The sequence below is a fragment of the Oncorhynchus kisutch genome, linkage group LG22 (genome assembly GCF_002021735.2).
Source record: "Oncorhynchus kisutch isolate 150728-3 linkage group LG22, Okis_V2, whole genome shotgun sequence".
Taxonomy (NCBI): domain Eukaryota; kingdom Metazoa; phylum Chordata; class Actinopteri; order Salmoniformes; family Salmonidae; genus Oncorhynchus; species Oncorhynchus kisutch.
This window is the reverse complement of record NC_034195.2, coordinates 58,190,026-58,215,080: the sequence shown is the minus strand read 5'-3', so window position 1 is coordinate 58,215,080 and position 25,055 is coordinate 58,190,026. Positions and strand designations below refer to the sequence as shown.

At 42.9% G+C, this 25,055-nt stretch overlaps 1 protein-coding gene across 5 annotated transcripts in view; it reads left to right on the top strand.

Annotated features, from left to right (window-relative positions):
- LOC109867451 (calcium and integrin-binding family member 2) overlaps positions 1 to 24,581 on the top strand; it is a 49,594-nt gene extending 25,013 nt beyond the window's left edge. For 2 of the 5 annotated variants that reach the window (XM_020456620.2, XM_031801774.1), the window contains 4 exons: positions 12,511 to 12,622; positions 16,837 to 16,984; positions 19,623 to 19,818; positions 21,648 to 24,581. In XM_020456620.2, the coding sequence (XP_020312209.1) occupies positions 12,511 to 12,622; positions 16,837 to 16,984; positions 19,623 to 19,818; positions 21,648 to 21,669 (478 nt within the window). In that variant the 3' untranslated portion in view covers positions 21,670 to 24,581. The remainder of the gene's footprint in view (positions 1 to 12,510; positions 12,623 to 16,836; positions 16,985 to 19,622; positions 19,819 to 21,647) is intronic. The other 3 variants (XR_004204847.1, XR_002251813.2, XR_002251812.2) reach the window with 3 other exon arrangements.
- The last annotated feature ends 474 nt before the right edge of the window (positions 24,582 to 25,055 follow it).

Here is a 25,055-nt window from a genome sequence, read left to right as displayed (position 1 = left end):
GACTAAAATTGAGCTTTTTGGCCATCAAGGAAAAAGCTGTCTGGCGCAAATCCCAACACCTCTCATCACCCCGAGAATACTATCCCCACAGTGAAGCATGGTGGTGTCATCATCATGCTGTGGGAATGTTTTTAATCGACAGGAACTAGGAAATTTAAGGAATGATGACGCTAAATACAGGGAAATTCAGTCTTCCAGAGATTTGAGACTGGGATGGAGGTTCACCTTCCAGCCGGACAATGACCTTAAACATACTGCTAAAGCAACACTTGAGCGGTTTAAGGGGAAACATTTAAATGTCTTGGAATGGCCTAGTCAAAGCCCAGACCTCACTCCAATTGAGAATCTGTGGTATTACTTAAAGATTGCTGTACGCCAGTGGAACCCATCCAACTTGAAGGGGCTGGAGAAGTTTTGTCTTGAAGAATGAGAAGAATTAAGAAAATCCCAGTGGCTAGATGTGCCAAGCTTATAGAGACGTACCCCAAGAGACTTGCAGCTGTAATTGCTGCCAAAGGTGGCAAGGATTGACTTTGGGGGGGTGAATAGTTATTCAGTTTTTTTGTCTTATTTCTTGTTTGTTTCACAATAAATAAAAAATTTAGCATCTTCAAAGTGGTAGGCATCAAATGATACAACCCCCCCCCCCAATTTTTTTTAAATATATTTTAATTCCAGGTTAAGACAATAAAATAGGAAAAGTGCCAAGGGGGGGAATACTTTCGCAAGCCACTGTATGGTAACTACCTTACAGATCTGTGAACTGTTTTACTTTGTCAATATAAAAATGTGAAAGACCTGGTGTGTATTCATTACGGAAACCGTTTACCGTTTAAGAACCAAACGGACAGGTGCATCAAAGCAGGGACTGAGTGACTGAAAAACAGCTTCTATCTAAACAGCCATCACTAACATTGAGTGGCTGCTGCCAACATACTGACTCAACTCCAGCCACTTTAATAATGGAAAAATGTATGTAAAAAATGTATCACTAGTCACTTTAAACAATTCCACTTAATATAATGTTTACATACCCTACATTACTCATCTCATATGTATATACTGTACTCTATACCATCTACTGCATCTTGTCATCATTATGTATTACAAGTATCACTAGCCACTTTAAACAATGCCACTTTTATATGTTTACATACCCTACATTACTCATCTCATATGTATATACTGTACTCTATACCATCTACTGCATCTTGCCTATGCCGTTCTGTACCATCACTCATTCATATATTTGTATACATATTCTTCATCCCTTTACGCTTGTGTGTATAAGGTAGTAGTTTTGGAATTGTTAGGTTAGATTACTCGTTGGTTATTACTGCATTGTCGGAACTAGAAGCACAAGATTTCGCTACACTCGTATTAACATCTGCTAACCATGTGTATGTGACAAATACAATTTGATTTGATTTGGAAGCAAACCGAGCAAAACAAGAGTTTATATTGGACAAATTCAGGTAGATCCCTCCACGTTTCGTTTGCTTCAGTTTAAGAAACGTTTTGCAACAGAATTGAAATAATGAATATTACCCAGTTAATGTTTTGTTGTCGTTTGATAATTTGCTAAGAAAAGATAAAACATTTGAAGCTACAAAATCATGTCTTTAAAAAGTTATGTTGTACTCATTAATTATTATACTGGACAAACTTTAAAATACAAACTTGTGTTTTCACCAAACTATCTTTTCTTTTGTCTTTTGTTTGACCTTTTGGACCAATGAGAAGTTAATCAGCACACCGTGTAAGAGCAGCTACACAATAGGAGGGACTCCTGAAGAAGGGATCTAATTCTGAAACACCACCATAGTGTTTTCAACCTTATTCAACCCAACACAACTTGCAGGCTTGTTTTCGAGTTGCTGTGCGTTTTGTTGCCAACCTGTTTTGCTACCTGACAACTTTACGGTTTTCACTTTTTAATTACCGTTCATATATTTATTTATTTTTTCCTCAACTTTTTCACTCCGGACGCTTTATCTGGACACGATTCGTCAGGACCTCCAACAGCCGAAGCTAAGTAGTAACATTAACATGATGCCTTCTAATTGCAGCCGCTGTACTCGCCTTACGGCGAGGATAGCTGTGCTGCAAGCCCAGCTTCAGACGCAATCGTTAGGCAAGGGTAATTTCAGTGTAGGAAAGGATGAAACAGCGTCTGTGGCACCAGTAAGTACAGATAGTAGTGTAAATCCCCTGGCACAGTCCCCGCAGCCGGACAACTTTCTCACGGTTTCTGGAAGGAAATGCTGTAGGAACGCTCAACCGGTGTCGCTCATTCAGCCGGCAGAAACTTTCAACCGGTTTTCCCCATTAAGCAGCGGGTCGGAATCAGAGGCCGATTCTTCTCTGGTCTCTACTCCTCCCGTTACGGGGTCTGAGATGCCGAAGCTTCCCACCATTAGCTCTGACAAATTGAAAACTCTAGTCATTGGCGACTCCATTACCCGCAGTATTAGACTTAAAGCGAATCATCCAGCGATCATACACCAACGATGTTAGGATGAAACAGTCAGAAATCACCAAGCGCAACATAGCTTCTGCGTGCATATCAGCTAGAAAGATGTGTCGGCATCGAGTAATTGTCTCTGGCCCCCTCCCAGTTAGGGGGAGTGATGAGCTCTACAGCAGAGTCTCACAACTCAATCGCTGGTTGAAAACTGTTTTCTGCCCCTCCCAAAAGTTTGAATTTGTAGATAATTGGCCCTCTTTCTGGGACTCACCCACAAACAGGACCAAGCCTGACCTGCTGAGGAGTGACGGACTCCATCCTAGCTGGAGGGGTGCTCTCATCTTATCTACCAACATAGACAGGGCTCTAACTCCTCTAGCTCCACAATGAAATAGGGTGCAGGCCAGGCAGCAGGCTGTTAGCCAGCCTGCCAGCATAGTGGAGTCTGCCACTAGCACAGTCAGTGTAGTCAGCTCAGCTATCACCATTGAGACCGTGTCTGTGCCTCGACCTAGGTTGGGCAAAACTAAACATGGCGGTGTTCGCCTTAGCAATCTCACTAGGATAAAGACCACCTCCATTCCTGTCATTACTGAAAGAGATCATGATACCTCACATCTCAAAATAGGGCTACTTAATGTTAGATCCCTTACTTCAAAGGCAATTATAGTCAATGAACTAATCACTGATCATAATCTTGATGTGATTGGCCTGACTGAAACATGGCTTAAGCCTGATGAATTTACTGTTTTAAATGAGGCCTCACCTCCTGGCTACACTAGTGACCATATCCCCCGTGCATCCCGCAAAGGCGGAGGTGTTGCTAACATTTACGATAGCAAATTTAAATTTACCAAAAAAAATATGACATTTTTGTCTTTTGAGCTTCTAGTCATGAAATCTATGCAGCCTACTCAATCACTTTTTATAGCTACTGTTTACAGGCCTCCTGGGCCATATACAGCGTTTCTCACTGAGTTCCCTGAATTCCTATCGGACCTTGTAGTCATAGCAGATAATATTCTAATCTTTGGTGACTTTAATATTCACATGGAAAAGTCCACAGACCCACTCCAAAAGGCTTTTGGAACCATCATCGACTCAGTGGGTTTTGTCCAACATGTCTCTGGACCCACTCACTGTCACAGTCATACGCTGGACCTAGTTTTGTCCCATGGAATAAATGTGGTGGATCTTAATGTTTTTCCTCATAATCCTGGACTATCGGACCACCATTTTATTACGTTTGCAATTGCAACAAACAATCTGCTTAGACCCCAACCAAGGAACATCAAAAGTCGTGCTATAAATTCACAGACAACACAAAGATTCCTTGATGCCCTTCCAGACTCCCTCTGCCTACCCAAGGACGCCAGAGGACAAAAATCATTTAACCACCTAACTGAGAATCTCAATTTAACCTTGCGCAATACCCTAGATGCAGTTGCACCCCTAAAAACTAAAAAAATGTCTCATAAGAAACTAGCTCCCTGGTACACAGAAAATACCCGAGCTCTGAAGCAAGCTTCCAGAAAATTGGAACGGAAATGGCGCCACACCAAACTGGAAGTCTTCCGACTAGCTTGGAAGGACAGTACCGTGCAGTACCGTAGAGCCCTTACTGCTGCTCGATCATCCTAGTTTTCTAACTTAATTGAGGAAAATAAGAACAATCCGAAAATCCTTTTTAATACTGTCGCAAAGCTACAAGCATTCCCCAAGAGAGGATGACTTTCACTTTAGCAGTGATAAATTCATGAACTTCTTTGAGGAAAAGATTATGATTATTAGAAAGCAAATTACGGACTCCTCTTTAAACCTGCGTATTCCTCCAAACCTCAGTTGTCCTGAGTCTGCACAACTCTGCCAGGACCTAGGATCAAGAGACGCTCAAGTGTTTTAGTACTATATCTCTTGACACAATGATGAAAATAATCATGGCCTCTAAACCTTCAAGCTGCATACTGGACCCTATTCCAACTAAACTACTGAAAGAGCTGCTTCCTGTGCTTGGCCCTCCTATGTTGAACATAATAAACGGCTCTCTATCCACTGGATGTGTACCAAACTCACTAAAAGTGGCAGTAATAAAGCCTCTCTTGAAAAAGCCAAACCTTGACCCAGAAAATATAAAAAAACTATCGGCCTATATCGAATCTTCCATTCCTCTGAAGACAAACAATGTATACGAAATGCTTCAGTCTGGTTTTAGACCCCATCATAGCACTGAGACGGCACTTGTGAAGGTGGTAAATGACATTTTAATGGCATCGGACCGAGGCTCTGCATCTGTCCTCGTGCTCCTAGACCTTAGTGCTGCTTTTGATACCATCGATCACCACGTTCTTTTGGAGAGATTGGAAACCCAAATTGGTCTACACGGACATGTTCTGGCCTGGTTTAGATCTTATCTGTCGGAAAGATATCAGTTTGTCTCTGTGAATGGTTTGTCCTCTGACAAATCAACTGTAAATTTCGGAGTTCCTCAAGGTTCCGTCTTAGGACCACTATTGTTTTCACTATATATATTACCTCTTGGGGATGTTATTCGAAAACATAATGTAAACTTTCACTGCTATGCGGATGACACACAGCTGTACATTTCAATGAAACATGGTGAAGCCCCAAAATTGCCCTCGCTAGAAGCATGTGTTTCAGACATAAGGAAGTGGATGGCTGCAAACTTTCTACTATTAAACTCGGACAAAACAGAGATGCTTGTTCTAGGTCCCAAGAAACAAAGAGATCTTCTGTTGAATCTGACAATTAATCTTAATGGTTGTACAGTCGTCTCAAATAAAACTGTGAAGGACCTCGGCGTTACTCTGGACCCTGATCTCTCTTTTGAAGAACATATCAAGACCATTTCGAGGATAGCTTTTTTCCATCTACGTAACATTGCAAAAATCAGAAACTTTCTGTCCAAAAATGATGCAGAAAAATTAATCCATGCTTTTGTCACTTCTAGGTTAGACTACTGCAATGCTCTATTTTCCGGCTACCCGGATAAAGCACTAAATAAACTTCAGTTAGTGCTAAATACGGCTGCTAGAATCCTGACTAGAACCAAAAAAATTGATCATATTACTCCAGTGCTAGACTCTCTACACTGGCTTCCTGTCAAAGCAAGGGCTGATTTCAAGGTTTTACTGCTAACCTACAAAGCATTACATGGGCTTGCTCCTACCTATCTCTCTGATTTGGTCCTGCCGTACATACCTACACGTACGCTACGGTCACAAGACGCAGGCCTCCTAATTGTCCCTAGAATTTCTAAGCAAACAGCTGGAGGCAGGGCTTTCTCCTATAGAGCTCCATTTTTATGGAACGGTCTGCCTACCCATGTCAGAGACGCAAACTCGGTCTCAACCTTTAAGACTTTACTGAAGACTCATCTTCAGTGGGTCATATGATTGAGTGTAGTCTGGCCCAGGAGTGGGAAGGTGAACGGAAAGGCTCTGGAGCAACGAACCGCCCTTGCTGTCTCTGCCTGGCCGGTTCCCCTCTTTCCACTGGGATTCTCTGCCTCTAACCCTATTACAGGGGCTGAGTCACTGGCTTGCTGGGGCTCTCTCATGCCGTCCCTGGAGGGGGTGCGTCACCTGAGTGGGTTGATTCACTGTTGTGGTCATCCTGTCTGGGTTGGCGCCCCCCCCTTGGGTTGTGCCGTGGCGGAGATCTTTGTGGGCTATACTCAGCCTTGTCTCAGGATGGTAAGTTGGTGGTTGAAGATATCCCTCTAGTGGTGTGGGGGCTGTGCTTTGGCAAAGTGGGTGGGGTTATATCCTTCCTGTTTGGCCCTGTCCGGGGGTGTCCTCGGATGGGGCCACAGTGTCTCCTGACCCCTCCTGTCTCAGCCTCCAGTATTTATGCTGCAGTAGTTTATGTGTCGGGGGGCTGGGGTCAGTTTGTTATATCTGGAGTACTTCTCCCGTCCTATTCGGTGTCCTGTGTGAATCTAAGTGTGCGTTCCCTAATTCTCTCCTTCTCTCTTTCTTTCTCTCTCTCGGAGGACCTGAGCCCTAGGACCATGCCCCAGGACTACCTGACATGATGACTCCTTGCTGTCCCCAGTCCACCTGGCCATGCTGCTGTTCCAGTTTCAACTGACCTGAGCCCTAGGACCATGCCCCAGGACTACCTGACATGATGACTCCTTGCTGTCCCCAGTCCACCTGGCCATGCTGCTGCTCCAGTTTCAACTTCCACCTGACTGTGCTGCTGCTCCAGTTTCAACTGTTCTGCCTTATTATTATTTGACCATGCTGGTCATTTATGAACATTTGAACATCTTGGCCATGTTCTGTTATAATCTCCACCCGGCACAGCCAGAAGAGGACTGGCCACCCCACATAGCCTGGTTCCTCTCTAGGTTTCTTCCTAGGTATTGGCCTTTCTAGGGAGTTTTTCCTAGCCACCGTGCTTCTACACCTGCATTGCTTGCTGTTTGGGGTTTTAGGCTGGGTTTCTGTACAGCACTTTGAGATATCAGCTGATGTACGAAGGGCTATATAAATAAATTTGATTTGATTTGATCCTAGTTAGTGCTCCCAGTCTCTGGCAAGGTGTTGCACAACTATTGATTATGTGGTGTTACAACGCACATGATTCAGATGAACGTTTCAGAACACTTTAAATCTGTCCCAATACCCTCTCCTGTAACGGATCTCTTCCTCTTCTGAGGACGAGTAGCGAGAAGGATCGGAGGACCAAAACGCAGCGTGGTAAGTGTCCATAATGTTTATTTTAAAACATAAACTGAACACTACGAAATACAAAACAATAAACGTGAAATGAACGAAACAGTCCCGTGTGGCGACAAACACTGACATGGAAGACAAACACCCACGACCCAAAAGTGAAACCCAGGCTACCTAAGTATGATTCTCAATCAGGGACAACGATTGACAGCTGCCTCTGATTGAGAACCATACTAGGCAGAACTCAAAAACCAAAATAGAAAAACAAACAGGCTGCCCACCCAACTCACACCCTGACCATACTAAAACACAGATAAAATAACAGAACTAAGGTCAGAACGTGACATCTCCACCATGTTTCAATATAAGGTGGTGGCAGATCAGTTGCGACTCGTTTTAGTGTTCCAAAGCACTTCATTTGATCTCTTTAACAGGCTTCTTCACTGGTATTGATCCAGACCTGTTTTATGGCTTCTTGGCGACAGGTAGAGAGGATCAAACATTCCAGATCTGTGGTTTTGATGAACCTGCTCAACATGTTGTCATCTGTGTTACTTAATGGTGATCTACTGTCTTCTGTCAGTGGTTTCTTGGCGTTTCAGGATTGTTTAATTTCTAATGGGAAGAGCAAATGGATATATTGGGACTAGGTACCAGTGTCAGACCGACAGGCAGACAGACAGAGTTCTGTAATACACCAGGCCAGTCCAGGTCTTAGTCTGAATCCAACATATCAATTATTAATTTGTCGACAACCAAACACAATTACAACTAAACCAAAAATCAGACATTGTTTTTCCATTAGAATTTGGTTGTGCTTTTAATGGTTGAGAGGATACAGCCCCATCTCTTCACACAGAGGAGTGCATTTAACGGTTGAGAGGATACAGCCCCATCTCTTCACACAGAGGAAAGAAGGTTTTCTTGATCCACTGGATCTTGTGAAATGATTTCCCCATGGTCGTCAAAACAGTGATAATACACTCCTTCTACTCCACTGTCTGAATCCTTAGTGATCGTTGAGGGCCCAGCTCGGCACACCTCGTACTCCACTGTCTGAATCCTTAGTGATTATTGACAGCTCAGCATGGCTCACCTCATACTCTTATGTAATAGATATCCTGCTCGGAGCACTGTGCTGTGGATGAATAGATATCCTGCTCGGAGCACTGTGCTGTGGAAGAATAGATATCCTGCTCGGAGCACTGTGCTGTGGATGAATAGATATCCTGCTCAGAGCACTGTGCTGTGGATGAATAGATATCCTGCTCAGAGCACTGTTCTGTGGATGAATATATATCCTGCTTGGAGCATTGTGCTGTGGATGAATAGATATCCTGCTTGGAGCACTGTGCTGTGGATGAATGGATATCCTGCTCGGAGCATTGTGCTGTGGATGAATAGATATCCTGCTCGGAGCACTGTGCTGTGGATGAATAGATATCCTGCTCGGAGCATTGTGCTGTGGATGAATAGATATCCTGCTCGGAGCACTGTGCTGTGGATGAATAGATATCCTGCTCGGAGCACTGTGCTGTGGATGAATAGATATCCTGCTCGGAGCACTGTGCTGTGGATGAATAGATATCCTGCTCGGAGCATTGTGCTGTGGATGAATAGATATCCTGCTCGGAGCATTGTGCTGTGGATGAATAGATATCCTGCTCGGAGCATTGTGCTGTGGATGAATAGATATCCTGCTCGGAGCATTGTGCTGTGGATGAATAGATATCCTGCTCGGTGCATTGTGCTGTGGATGAATAGATAACCTGCTCGGAGCACTGTGCTGTGGATGAATGGGTCCACCATGACATTGAGACGGAGATGGGCTGTGACAACACAGTGATAACAGGGCCAGCGGCAGAGCTCTGGAAACCAAATGGACAATCGGCTGGAACCTAATGGACTCCTGGTCTTTATGACCTCACTAAAACACCACAGGTTCTGTCTCCACACAGCTGTACCAGCATACTGTATATTGGGACAGTATGATGTAAGGATTATCATCAGGTATTTGATACCGGTTCCGTTGGAGGATGGAGAAGACATTTTGAACAGTGTAAGTCATGGAAGGAGACAGGAATAGACAATTTGGTCTTTCACAGAAATCTCATCCAGTAGGACAGTTGGAACTAGTCAGCCAATGGCAGGAGGTAAGAAGGTGTATTATCTGATCAATCAATCAGAGGTCAAGGTCATCAGGAGGTGTTTAATCTGTCCTGTATGTAACACGATCTCAGACACAGGCTCATCCTGGCAGGTTTATATTATGCTACCTCAGTGGGCTCGTCATCAGAGACCAATGGCCTTCCAGATGCATAGTGCTGCCATGGCAACTGAGATGGCACCTGGAAGGGGTCAGAGGTTTAGCTCTGACCTCCCTGCCTGTCCAGAGAACAGAACAACACTGCTGACTGTTCAAATAACTGTTCTTCTATATGACAACATGGATCAGATCGCTATGATAGATCAGATCGCTATGATAGATCAGATCGCCATGATAGATCAGATCGCCATGATAGATCAGATCGCCATGATAGATCAGATCGCCATGATAGATCAGATCGCCATGATAGATCAGATCGCCATGATAGATCAGATCGCCATGATAGATCAGATCGCTATCATAGATCAGATCGCCATGATATATCAGATCGCTACAATGGATCAGAGTGCTATGATAGATCAGAGAGCAACGATGGATCAGAGAGCTACGATAGATCAAAGAGCTATGATGTCCATGACTTTTATTTTCTTTGTGTGTGCGTACTCATCATTGTTTCATTGCAGTGATTCTAACATCATATCTGTTGTCTGTATTGTCAGTCTTTGTGGGTCCAGTCCTCTCTGCTGTCCTGGTATGTCCTGTCGATTGTTGTTATGGTCAGTCTTTGTGTCTAGTCCTCTCTGCTGATTTCAGTCGGTAAACATAGCGTTTGAACCATGGCACTGAGAGCACATGTTGTTTGATATCTAATAAACATACCTCTTTATAGGAGGGTATTGGTTTTAATGGCCAGTGTCATCGTGACTCTGTTTGTGTTACATTGCACAGCGGGGTGTGTAAATATAGTTTTTACCCTAATTTTACCAGGTAAGTTGACTGAGAACGCATTCTCATTTACAGGAACGACCTGGGGAATAGTTGAAGGGGAGAGGTGGATGAATGAGCCAATTGGAAGCTGGGGATGATTAGGTTGCCATGATCGTATGAAGGCCATGATTGTAGATTCGGAATTTAGCCGGGACGCCACGGTTAATGACTTCAGTGAACACAGAGAGTCCAAACACCTGTTTAAATTCCATCTGGAAGACAGCAACCTACAGGGGTTAACCAACCCTGCTTAAACACAATCACTGCCCTGGGATATTATTTTAGACCAGATGAGTGCCTCCTTCTTCTCCTCCAACACCACATCCAGCAGCATCTGGTCTCCCATCCAGGACAAACCCTGCTTAACTTCAGAGACATGTCAGCAGTGGGATGCAGGGTGGTGTGCTGCTGGCATGTAAACCACATGTTTTCAGCTCCTACACATCCCCATGTAAACAGCACTGTGCTGTGGATGAATATATATCCTGCTCGGAGCATTGTGCTGTGGATGAATAGATATCCTGCTTGGTGCACTGTGCTGTGGATGAATGGATATCCTGCTCGGAGCATTGTGCTGTGGATGAATAGATATCCTGCTCGGAGCACTGTGCTGTGGATGAATAGATATCCTGCTCGGAGCATTGTGCTGTGGATGAATAGATATCCTGCTTGGTGCACTGTGCTGTGGATGAATGGATATCCTGCTCGGAGCATTGTGCTGTGGATGAATAGATATCCTGCTCGGAGCACTGTGCTGTGGATGAATAGATATCCTGCTCGGAGCACTGTGCTGTGGATGAATAGATATCCTGCTCGGAGCACTGTGCTGTGGATGAATAGATATCCTGCTCGGAGCACTGTGCTGTGGATGAATAGATATCCTGCTCGGAGCATTGTGCTGTGCATGTTTTTTTAGGTTTTTATTTATTTATTTTACCTTTCACTTAACTTGGCAAGTCAGTTAAGAAGAACAAATTCTTATTTTCAATGACGGCCTAGGAACAGGTTAAATAAACTGCCTTGTACAGGGGCAGAACAACAGATTATTACCTTGTCAATTTGGGGATTCGATCTTGCAACCTTTAGTTTAAGCTGCTACACATCCCCATGTTAAGAGCATGTTTTCAGCTCATACACATCCCCATGTTAACCGCATGTTTTCAGTTCCTACACATCCCCATGTTAACAGCATGTTTTCAGTTCCTACACATCCCCATGTTAACAGCATGTTTTCAGCTCCTACACATCCCCATGTTAACAGCATGTTTTCAGCTCCTACACATCCCCATGTTAACTGCATGTTTTCAGCTCCACATCCCCATGTTAACAGCATGTTTTCAGCTCCTACACATCCCCATGTTAACAGCATGTTTTCAGCTCCTACACATCCCCATGTTAACTGCATGTTTTCAGCTCCTACACATCCCCATGTTAACAGCATGTTTTCAGCTCCTACACATCCCCATGTTAACAGCATGTTTTCAGCTGCTACACATCCTCATGTTAACCGCATGTTTTCAGCTCCTACACATCCCCATGTTAACAGCATGTTTTCAGCTCCTACACATCCCCATGTTAACTGCATGTTTTCAGCTCCTACACATCCCCATGTTAACAGCATGTTTTCAGCTGCTACACATCCTCATGTTAACCGCATGTTTTCAGCTCCTACACATCCCCATGTTAACAGCATGTTTTCAGCTCCTACACATCCCCATGTTAACTGCATGTTTTCAGCTCCACATCCCCATGTTAAGAGCATGTTTTCAGCTCCACATCTCAATGTTAACAGCATGTTTTCAGCTCCTACACATCCCCATGTTAACAGCATGTTTTCAGCTGCTACACATCCCCATGTTAACAGCATGTTTTCAGCTCCACATCCCCATGTTAACAGCATGTTTTCAGCTCCTACACATCCCCATGTTAACAGCATGTTTTCAGCTCCTACACATCCCCATGTTAACAGCATGTTTTCAGCTCCTACACATCCCCATGTTAACAGCATGTTTTCAGCTCCTACACATCCCCATGTTAACAGCATGTTTTCAGCTCCTACACATCCCCATGTTAACAGCATGTGTTCAGCTCCTACACATCCCCATGTTAACAGCATGCTTCATCTCATCCAGTATCTTTATTCAGTAACATTGTTTGTTTTCTTACATCCAATATATTGTAGGAATGAAAGAAGTGAAAGCCAATGTGTTGATACCACTACTAATAGTCATTATTGTCTTGTGTTCTAGGTTACATGGGCGATACCATGAGCTGGCTCCACACCTAGTACCCATGGACTACACCAACGAGCCTGATGTTACAATACCCTTAGCTCTTATAGTCAGCATGCCGGAACTAAATGTAGGTAACACTAGTAATCACACTGGTAATCAACACAAACTGGTAATCACACTGGTAATCAACACAAACTGGTAATCACACTAGTAATCAACACAAACTGGTAAACAACCAACCCTGGTAATCAACACACATTGGGAATCACACTAGTAATCAGACTGGTAATCAACACACACTGGTAATCAACACTGGTAATCAGACTGGTAAACAACACACACTAGTAATCAACACACACTGGTAATCAACACTGGTAATCGGACTGGTAATCAACACACACTAGTAATCAACACACACTAGTGATCAACACACACTAGTAATCAACACACAATGGTAATCAACACTGGTAATCAACAGACATGGGTAATCACACTGGTAATCACACTAGTAATCACACTGGTAATCAACACACACTGGTAATCAACACTGGTAATCAACACACACTGGTAATCAACACTGGTAATCAGACTGGTAATCAACACACACTTGTAATTATCACTGGTAATCAGACTGGTAATCAACACCCACTGGTAATCACACTAGTAATCACACTGGTAATCAGACTGGTAATCAACACACACTAGTAATCAACACACACTGTAATCACACTGGGAATCAACACACTAGTCATCAGCACACACTAATCACACTGGTAATCAACAAACACTGGTAATCACACTGGTAATCAACACACACTGGTAATCACACTCGTAATCAACACACACTAGTAATCAACACACTCTAATCTACACACACTGGTAATCAACAAACCCTGGAAATAAACACACACTGGTAATCAAACTTGTAATCAACACACACTGGTACTCACACTGGTTATCAACACACACTAGTAATCAACACACACTGGTAATCAGACTGGTAATCAACACACACTGGTAATCACACTGGTTATCAACACACACTAGTAATCAACACACACTGGTAATCAGACTGGTAATCAACACACACTAGTAATCAACACTGGTAATCAGACTGGTAATCAACACACACTGGTAATCAACACTGGTAATCAGACTGGTAATCAACACACACTTGTAATTATCACTGGTAATCAGACTGGTAATTATCACTGGTAATCAGACTGGTAATCAACACACACTGGTAATCACACTGGTAATCAGACTGGTAATCAACACACACTAGTAATCAACACACACTAGTAATCAACACACACTGTAATCACACTGGGAATCAACACACACTGGTAATCACACTCGTAATCAACACACACTAGTAATCAACACACTCTAATCTACACACACTGGTAATCAACAAACCCTGGAAATAAACACACACTGGTAATCAAACTGGTAATCAACACACACTAGTAATCAACACTGGTAATCAGACTGGTAATCAACACACACTGGTAATCACACTAATAATCACACTGGTAATCAACACACACTAGTAATCAACACACACTGGTAATCAGACTGGTAATCAACACACACTAGTAATCAACACTAATAATCACACTGGTAATCAACACACACTAGTAATCAACACACACTAGTAATCAACACTAATAATCACACTGGTAATCAACACACACTAGTAATCAACACACACTGGTAATCAGACTGGTAATCAACACACACTAGTAATCAACACTGGTAATCAGACTGGTAATCAACACACCCTGGTAATCACACTAGTAATCACACTGGTAATCAACACACACTAGTAATCAACCCACACTGTAATCACCCTGGTAATCAACACACACTGTAATCACACTGGTAATCAACACACACTAGTAATCAACACTCTAATCAACACACACGGGTAATCAACACACACTAGTAATCAACACACTCTAATCAACACACACTCTAATCAACACACACTAGTAATCAACACACACGGGTAATCAACACACACTAGTAATCAACACACACTGTAATCACACTGGTAATCAACACACACTAGTAATCAACACTCTAATCAACACACACTGGTAATCAACACACACTGGTAATCAACACACTCTAATCAACACACACTGGTAATCAACACACTCTAATCAACACACACTGGTAATCAACACACTCTAATCAACACACACTGGTAATCAACACACTGGTAATCAACACACACTGGTAATCAACACACACTAGTAATCAACACACTCTAATCAACACACACTCTAATCAACACACACTAGTAATCAACACACACGGGTAATCAACACACACTAGTAATCAACACACACTGTAATCACACTGGTAATCAACACACACTAGTAATCAACACTCTAATCAACACACACTGGTAATCAACACACACTGGTAATCAACACACTCTAATCAACACACACTGGTAATCAACACACTCTAATCAACACACACTGGTAATCAACACACTCTAATCAACACACACTGGTAATCAACACACTGGTAATCAACACACACTGGTAATCAACACACACTAGTAATCAACACACTCTAATCAACACACACTGGTAATCAACAAACACTACTAATCACACTGGTAATCAACACACACTGGAAAGTGTGTGCCCTCAGGCTTGGAGGGAAGCTTAAGTAATTCCGCTTCCTAAGAATAGTAAAGCCCCCTTTACTGGCTCAAATAGCCGACCAATCAGCCAGTTACCAACCCTTGTAAATTTTGGGGAACAAGTGTGCTTGACCAGATACAATGCTCTCTCACAGTAAACAAATTAACAGATTTTTGGCACTTTTTTATAGGGAAGGGCATTCAACATGTACAGTACTTAAACAAATGACTGATTATTGGCTGACAGAAATTGATGATTTAATGATTGTGGGGGCTGTCTGTTAGACGTCAGTGCAGCTTTTGTATTTATCGATCATAGTCTGGAAAAAACGTATGTGTTATGGCTTTACACCCCCTGCTATAATGTGTTCTGTCTAACAGAACACAGAGGTTATTCATTAAAGGAAGCCTCTCCAACATAATCCAGGTAGAATCAGGAATTCCCCAGGGCAGCTGTCTAGGCCCCTCTTTCTTTTTTCAAGCTTTACTAATGATCTGCCACTTGTTCTGAATAAAGCCTGTGTGTCTACGTACAGTATATGTTTTGACTGGGACAGTTTACAATCTAAGGTAAAGCCAAGTAATTTAGTCTCCTCAACTTGTTCAAGAGCCACACCATTCATTACCAGATTCAGCTGAGGTCTAGAACTTAGGGAACAACTTGTACCAAATACAATGTTCTTAGTTTTAGAGATGTTCAGGACCAGTTTATTGCTGGCCACACCTTCCAAAACTGACTGCAACTCCTTGTTAAGGATTAGCCCCTTTTTTCAATTTTCGCCTAAAATGACATACCCAAATCTAACTGCCTGTAGCTCAGGACCTGAAGCAAGGATATGCATATTCTTGGTACCATTTCAAATGAAACACTTTGAAGTTTATGGAAATGTGAAAGGAATGTAGTAGAAGATAACACAATAGATCTGGTAAAAGATAATACAAAGAAAAATCCAACCATTCTTTGGTATTTTTTTTGTACCATCATCCTTGAAATGCAAGAGAAAGGCCATAATGTATTATTCCAGCCCAGGTGCAATTTAGATTTTGGCCATCCCTGTATGTGCAAAGTTTTAGACTGATCCAATGAACCATTGTATTTCTGTTCAAAATGTTGTATCAAGACTGCCCAAATGTGCCTAATTAGTTTTTAAATAACTTTTCATGTTCAAATTTGTGCACTCTCCTCAAACAATAGCCTTGTCCTCGTGGTATTTAAGCTTTCTGCCAATATCAGATATGTCTATGTCCTGGGAAATGATCTTGATCCTTACAACCTCATGCTAATCGCATTAGCCTACGTTAGCTTAACCGTCCCGTGGAAGGGATACCGATCCCGAAGAAGTTTTAAGGGCTTCAGTGACTTCATTAGCTGTGGTTGCTGACCCGCATATTGTTGAATAATCAGCATACATAGACACACAGGCTTTGTTTAATCATAATAAATAGATATGACACTTATTTGCTTTCCACATTAAATTCCATTCACACATAGTAAATAAGTAATTGTCTGACCACTGGCTCACTGTCTTCTATCAGTGATGTCCTCTTGTCTCTCTCTGTTTCTTGTAGAATAAAACCCTTATTGTATCAGTGACATACTGACGATAGCCTTCATAGAAAGTGATGTATGAGTAATGACAGCCTTGCCTTGTCTCCCCCTCTCACTGTATGTCCTGTAGGAGAACCCGTTCAGGAACAGGATCGTGGAGTCCTTCTCTGAGGACGGAGCGGGGAACCTGAGCTTCAACGACTTTGTGGATATGTTCTCTGTCCTCAGTGAGACAGCCCCCAGGGAGCTCAAGGCCATATACGCCTTCAAAATATACGGTGAGTATGCTAATATACTGTGCCTTCAGAAACTATTCACACCCCTTAACCTTTTCCACATTTTGTTGTGTTACAGCCTTAAATAAAAATGTATTACATTGAGATGTTGTGTCACTGATCTACACACAATACTCCATAATTTCAAAGTGGAATTTTGTTTGTAGAACATTTTCTAAATTAATAAAAAATTAAAAGCTGATATTCAACCCTTTTGCAAGCCTACATAAATTCAAGAGTAAAAATGTGCTTAACAAATCACAAGTTTTTTGGACTCCTTCTGTGTTCAATAATAGTGTTTAACATGATTTTAAATGACTACCCCATCTCTGTACCCCACACATACAATTACATGTAAGGTAACTCAATTGAGTAGTGAATTTCAACCACAGATTCAACCAATGCCTTGCAAAGAAGGGTACAGATGCTGAATATCCCTTTTGGCATGGTGAAGTTATTAGATACACTTTGGATGGTGTATCAATACACCCAGTCACTACAAAGATACAGGTGTCCTTCCTAACTCAGTTGCCAGAGAGGAAGGAAACTGCCCAGGGATTTCATCATGAGGCCAATGGTGACTTTAAAACAGTAACAGAGTTTAATGGCTGTGACAGGAGAAAACTGAGGATGGATCAACAAAGTTGTAGTTACTCCACAATACTAACATAAATAACAGAGTAAAAAGAAGGAAGCCTCTACAGAATAACAATATTACAAAACATGCCTTCTGCTTGGAACAAGGTACTTAAGTAATACTGCAAAAAACATGTGGCAAAGAAATTAACTTTTTGTCATAAATACAAGGCATTATGTTTGGGGAAACTGTCACGCTCGTGATTAAAGACGGACCAAGGTGCAGCGTGATTGAAGTTCCACATCTTTATTACGGTGAAACTTTAAACGAAAACCAATAACAAAACGTGAAAGTAGTGGTGCACATGCACAAACACAAAACAATATCCCACAAACACAGGTGGGAAAAATGGCTACCTAAATATGATCCCCAATTAGAGGAAATGATTACCAGCTGCCTCTAATTGGAACCATACAAAACACCAACATAGAAATATTGAGCTAGAACACCCCCTAGTCACGCCCTGACCTACTACACTATAGAGAACAAAGGGCTCTCTATGGTCAGAGCGTGACGGAAACACATCATTGAGTACCACTTTTCATATTTCTTTAAGCATAGTAGTGGCTGCATCATGTTATGGGTATGGTTGTCATTGGCAAGGACTATGGAGTTTTTTTATGATATAAAGAAAGAGCTAAGCACAGGCAAAAGAGGAAAACTTAGTTCAATTTTCTTTACAAGAGACACTGGGAGACAAATTCACCTTTCCACAGGACAATAACCTAAAACACAAGGCCAAATATACAGTAGAGTTGCTTACCAAGATGATATTGAATGTACCTAAGTGGCGTAGTTACAGTTTTGACTTAACTTGGCTTGAAAATCTATGGCAAGACTTGAAAATGTCTTTCTAGCAATGATTAACAACCAATTTGACAGAGTTTGAAGAACTTTTTAAAGAATAAATGGGCAACTTGCCTAGATAAATAAAAGTTAAATAAATAAATACAAATTAATAAATATTGTACAATCCAGGTGTGCAAAGCGCTTAGAGGCTTATCCCAAAAGACTCACAGCTGTTATCGCTGCCAATATGTATTGTTTTAGGGGGGTGAATTCAAATCTAATCAAGCTATCTATATTAGTGGTTTATTTTTCATATTAAAAAACAAAGTTTTTCTTCCACGTTCACATGATGGAGTATTGTGTAGATCGTCGACCAAACATTACAATTAAATCCATTTAATTTCACTTGTAACACAACAAAATGTGGAAAAGGTCAAGGGGTGTGAATACTTGCTGAAGGCACTGTATATGATAATCACATTTAATCCAACATGAATCTCTGTTAAAAGGGTAATTCTACCACTTGTCAACTTCATTTTCAATATTTCAGCACAAATCCAGTGTATACATATGTGAAAACGGCACATTTCTGCATTTTGTAGAAAAAAACTATAGTTTCATGTTAACCCTACCTGTTGACATTAAGTGTCCCAAAGCTGAGGGAGTAAAAATGATGGAGGGTGTAGGGGCTAATTAGACCCTTTGATAGTCACTTCGACCAAGTCAGTTGCCAGCACAAAAATAATATTACGTACGTACACCAGATAGTGGTATCCCATAATGCATTGCATTATATTATATTTTATATTTCACACAATCTGTTTGTCTGACTTTGAGTCTTGACACGTGTAACATATGAAATAACTCCAAATTAAATGTTTAACTGTTAAATGAGGTTCACATCTTGTAAAACTACAGGGGGGATTTTCTTATTTGAGTTTCATGCTCTTTCTATTACTAAAATGTGGAACATGAATTGCATCATTCAAGTGTCCAGTCTGTCCTGATATTGATGGGTTTATTTGATCCCCTCACCACTCTTGAAGTCACCCTCTGAGTTTCATCAGTGACACGCTACAACAGAGGGCCTTCCGAGCGAGTTGGTAGGGGTGAGGAGCTGGTTTGGGATTCATCACCTATGTAACTTTCTGTGTTCGTTTTGAACTTGGATAACATCCCGTGTATGTGTGTGTGTGTGTGTGTGTGTGTGTGTAGATTTCAATGTGGATAACTTCCTGTGTAAGGAGGATCTGGAGAAGACTTTGAACAAGCTGACGAGGGAGGAGTTGAGCCCTGAAGAGGTCACCCTGGTCTGTGAGAAGGCCATCGAAGAGGCTGACCTAGACGGAGATAGCAAACTGTCCTTCGCCGACTTTGAAAACATGATCACCAGGGCCCCTGACTTTTTAAGGTAACAGTATTATTTTAGTCAGTGTAACACTGTACATGAACTGCATTCGGAAAGTATTCAGACCACTTGACGTTTTCCACATTTTGTTACATTACAGCCTTATTCTAAAATGGATTAAATAAATTTAAAATCCTCATCAATCTACACACCGTACCCCATAATGACAAAGCAACCTGTTTCCATTGATCATCCTTGAGATGTTTCTAAAATTGATTGGAGTCCACCTTTGGTAAATTCAGTAGATTGGACATGATATAGACAGGTACACACCTGTCTATATAAGAGGTGGCCGCCCAACGAGATTGAGCAATCAGGGGAGAAATGCCTTGGTGGTCCAGAGTTAATCTGTGGAGAAGGGAGAACCTTCCAGAAGGACAACCATCTCTGTAGCACTCCACCAATCAGGTCTTTATGGTAGAGTGGCCAGATGGAAGCCACTCCTCAGTAAAAGGCACATGACAGCCTGCTTGTAGTTTGCCAAAAGGCACCTAAAGACTCTCAGACCATGAGAAACAAGATGCTCTGGTCTGATGAAACCAAGATTGAAGTCTTTGGCTTGAATGCCAAGCGTCACTTCTGGAGGAAACCTGGCACCATCCCAATGGTGATGCATGGTGGTGGCAGTATCATGCTGTAGGGATGTTTTTCAGCTGCAAAGACTTGGAGACTAGTCAGGATCGATGGAAAGATGAACGGAGCAAAGTACAGAGAGATCCTTGTTGAAAACCTGCTCCATGACCTCAGACTGGGCCGATGGTTCTCCTTCCAACAGGACAACAATCCTAAACACACGGCCAGGACAATGCAGGAGTGGCTTCGGGACAAGTCTCTGAATGTCCTTGAGTGGCCCAGCCAGAACCCGGACTTGAACCCAATCGAACATCTCTGGAGAGACCAGAAAATAGCTGTGCAGCGACGCTCCCCATCCGACCTGACAGAGCTTGAGATTACCTTTGAATTAATTTATTTTTATTTAACCTTAATTTAACTAGGCAAGTCAGTTTAGAACACATTCTTATTTAAAATGACGGCTTACCCCGGCCAAACCCTAACCCAGACGACGCTGGGCATTGTGCGCAGCCCTATGTGTCTCCCACTCACAGCCGGTTGTGATACAGCCTGGAATCAAACCAGGGTCTGTAGTGACACCTCTAGCACTGAGATGCAGTGTCTTAGACCACTGCGCCACTCGGGATATCTGCAGAGAAGAATGGTAGAAACTCCCCAGATACAGGTGTGCCAAGGTTGTAGCGTCCTACCGGAGAAGACTCGAGGCTGTAATCGCTGCCAAAGGTGCTTCAACAAAGTACTGAGTATAGGGCCTGAATACTTATGTAATTGTGATATTTCAGTTTTTATTGATAAAAACCTTTTTTTTATCTTGTCATTATGGGGTATTGTATCCAGCATCATCTAATCCTGATTAGCCTACTGTACAGTACTGTCTGTATCCAGCATCATCTAATGTGTGGTATATTAGCCTACAGAACTGTCTGTCTGTATCCAGAATAATCTAATGTGTATTATGTTAGCCTACAGTACGTTACTGTCTGTTGTATCCAGCATCATCTAACGTGTGTTGTATTAGCCTACAGTAGAGTAATGTCTGTATCCAGCATCATCTAATTTAAGTTTTGTTAGCCTACAGAATAATCTAATATGTGTTATTGAGGTCATGATAGTAGGTCAGTGTGTTATTGAGGTCATTATAGTAGGTCAGTGTGTTATTGAGGTCATGATAGTAGGTCAGTGTGTTATTGAGGTCATGATAGTAGGTCAGTGTGTTGTTCCTTAACATGTTCTCTGTCGGTTCTGTCTCTGTTTTGCAGTACCTTCCACATAAGAATCTGAAAGGGCTCCTTGGAAAGGTCTATATTCTGATTTTATGGCAGAGATCCTGACCATGCAAAAAACACTGCCCACACACACCCTGACCACAGCACAGTGCCTCTCTGTGGCTACAGACTCTCCCTGGATGTCTGTCTGTAGAGATGTCAGCTGAACCAGGAACAGACTGGCTTCATTCTCACTATGACCCTGGATCTCTTCAGTTTGGTTGTCCTCTCTTAGACACACCCACATCCTCTTTGGCCTCCTGTGTTTCCTCTTCATTAGCCTTACTTGTTTTTCCTCTGTTTGGTTTGAGGATGTCGTTTAGTTTTTTTGTTGACGTTTATATGTCGTAGTAATTTTATTACTAGAGCCTCTGATGGAACGATGATGCTTTGTATGTTTTCTTAAAACGACAGAGAAACAGAAGGTGAAATGGTGAAACGAGAGAAACAGAAGGTGAAATGGTGAAACGACAGAGAAACAGAAGGTGAAATGGTAAAACGACAGAGAAACAGAAGGTGAAATGGTGAAACGACAGAGAAACAGAAGGTGAAATGGTAAAACGACAGAGAAACAGAAGGTGAAATGGTGAAACGACAGAGAAACAGAAGGTGAAATGGTGAAACGACAGAGAAACAGAAGGTGAAATGGTGAAACGACAGAGAAACAGAAGGTGAAATGGGAGCCTTTATAAACTGTTCCTCCCCACTCAAACCCAGACCCTGGAGGAGTACAAGCAGATCCACAGAAACATTCCCCTTGTGCCTCAGGTCTCCTTAATGAACGGATGAGGACCATCTACAGCCCTGGAGGAGTACAAGCAGATCCACAGAAACATTCCCCTTGTGCCTCAGGTCTCCTTAATGAACGGATGAGGACCATCTACAGCCCTGGAGGAGTACAAGCAGATCCACAGAAACATTCCCCTTGTGCCTCAGGTCTCCTTACTCAGGTCTCCTTAATGAACGGATGAGGACCATCTACAGCCCTGAGAGGTCAGGAGCTGGAACATGCCTGGTTGAAACCTGCCTGGTGTACATTATACAAGACCAGACGACAGAGAGAGAGCACAGACAGAGAGAGAGCACAGACAGAGAGAGAGCACAGACAGAGAGAGAGCACAGACAGAGAGGACAGCGCTGCACTATTTACTCATCACGCGTATAAAACATAATCTGTTTCTCCTGTTGTTAGTGAATTGTTGGGTCATTTCTATGTCTTGTCCAAAATGGCAACCTAGTCCCTTGATAGTGCACTAGTTTTGACCCGGGCCAGTAGTGCACTATCTAGTGAATAGGGTGCCATTTGGAACTCCCTCCTGCTCTTGATGAATTTCTCCGGACATTTCTATGTTCTGTTGTTGCTATAATTAATGATGACGACATCACACCTGACTGTTCTCTAGTTCTCATGAAGACATGTACCCATCTCTACTATCTCTACCATAGCCTCAGACATCTCTACTGCTACCAGTCTCTTACCCCTCTCCTCTGGGGACCCTCAGACATCTCTACTGCTACCAGTATCTTACCCCTCTCCTCTGGGGACCCTCAGACAATTCACAATGTTGATATAGCCCTGAAGTAGCTCACCTGATTCACCTATAAGGGCCTGATTATTAGTTGACAAGTTGAATCAGGTGTGCTAGCTGTGGTATAGGTAAAATACGTTGAATGTCTGGGAGTCCAAGAGGAGAGGTTTGGAACAGCTGGGGGTCACCGAGGAGAGGTTTGGAACAGCTGGGGGTCCCCGAGGAGATGTTTGGAACAGCTGGGGGTCCCCGAGGAGAGGTTTGGAACAGATGAGGGTCTCAGAGGAGAGGTTCGGAACAGCTGGGTGTCCTGAGGAGAGGTTTGGAACAGCTGGGGGTCCTGAGGAGAGGTTTGGAACAGCTAGTTGTCCTGAGGAGAGGTTTGGAACAGCTGGGGGTTTCAGAGGAGAGGTTTGGAACAGCTAGGGGTCCCAGAGGAGAGGTTTGGAAAAGCTGGGGGTCTCAGAGTAGAGGTTTGGAACAGCTGGGGGTCCCAGATGAGAGGTTTGGAACAGCTGTGGGTCCTGAGGAGAGGTTTGGAACAGCTGGGGTTCCCAGAGGAGAGGTTTGGAACAGCTGTGGGTCCTGAGGAGAGGTTTGGAACAGCTGTGGGTCCTGGTCCTGAGGAGAGGTTTGGAACAGCTGTGGGTCCCGAGGAAAGGTTTGGAACAGCTGTGGGTCCTGAGGAGAGGTTTGGAACAACTGTGGGTCCTGAGGAGAGGTTTGGAACAGCTGTGGGTCCTGAGAGGAGGTTTGGAACAGCTGGGGGGTCTCAGAGGAGAGGTTTGGAACAGCTAGTTGTCCTGAGAAGAGGTTTGGAACAACTGGGGTTCCCAGAGGAGAGGTTTGGAACAGCTGGGGGTCTCAGAGGAGAGATTTGGGACAGCTGGGGGTCCTGAGGAGAGATTTGGAACAGCTGGGGGTCTCAGAGGAGAGGTTTGGAACAGCTGGGGGTCTCAGAGGAGAGGTTTGGAACAGCTAATTGTCCTGAGAAGAGGTTTGGAACAGCTGGGGGTCCAGAGGAAAGGTTTGGAACAGCTGGGGGTCCAGAGGAGAGGTTTGGAAAAGCTGGGGTTCCTAGAGGAGAGGTTTGGAACAGCTGGGGGTCTCAGAGGAGAGGTTTGGAACAGCTAGTTGACCTGAGGAGAGGTTTGGAACAGCTAGTTGTCCTGAGGAGAGGTTTGGGACGGCTGGGGGTCCCAGAGGAGAGGTTTGAGAACCCCTGTCTTACCCGCTTTATCAAGCCATCCACCATTCACATCTTTATACAGTGATTCTCTGATTAATACAAATGTTCCTGTATTTAAACTCCTTGTTATTGTCTCTTAAATAAACATTTTTCAGTATTTGATGTGAATTTGGGGCATTTGGCTTAACTTTAATAAACAAATTTTCTGTGGCTTGTTGACTGGATGGTTTGACTTCTGACAACTGTCGACTCTCTCATCTTCTAAGAAAAGTGTTACCGTTCATGGTACTTTCTTGAGGTGACCATAAAGGAGTGATGTATGGTAATCATCATACCTTGACCGGGATTCAATCTGATCGCCCCTTTGTCAGAAGCCTTTAAAGGCAATGTTCCCATATTCGCGGAGACTCCATTCACGGTAGATTTCGTATATGTCAGCTCTATTGGAAAATGCTTTTTAAGGGCTAGCACTATAGCATGTATGTTTTTTATACTTAGTCATCAATAAATATATGACCGTTAAACAATTATTGCATGAAAAGCCCAAACCATGTAATTTTCACCCTGTGGTGCTCCCTACCAGTCTCCCCCTCGTCCCCACGCCAGCAGCAGTAGGAGTTGATCTTTAACCCTGTGGTGCTCCCTACCGGTCTCACCCCTGCGCTAGCAGCAGTAGGAGCTGAT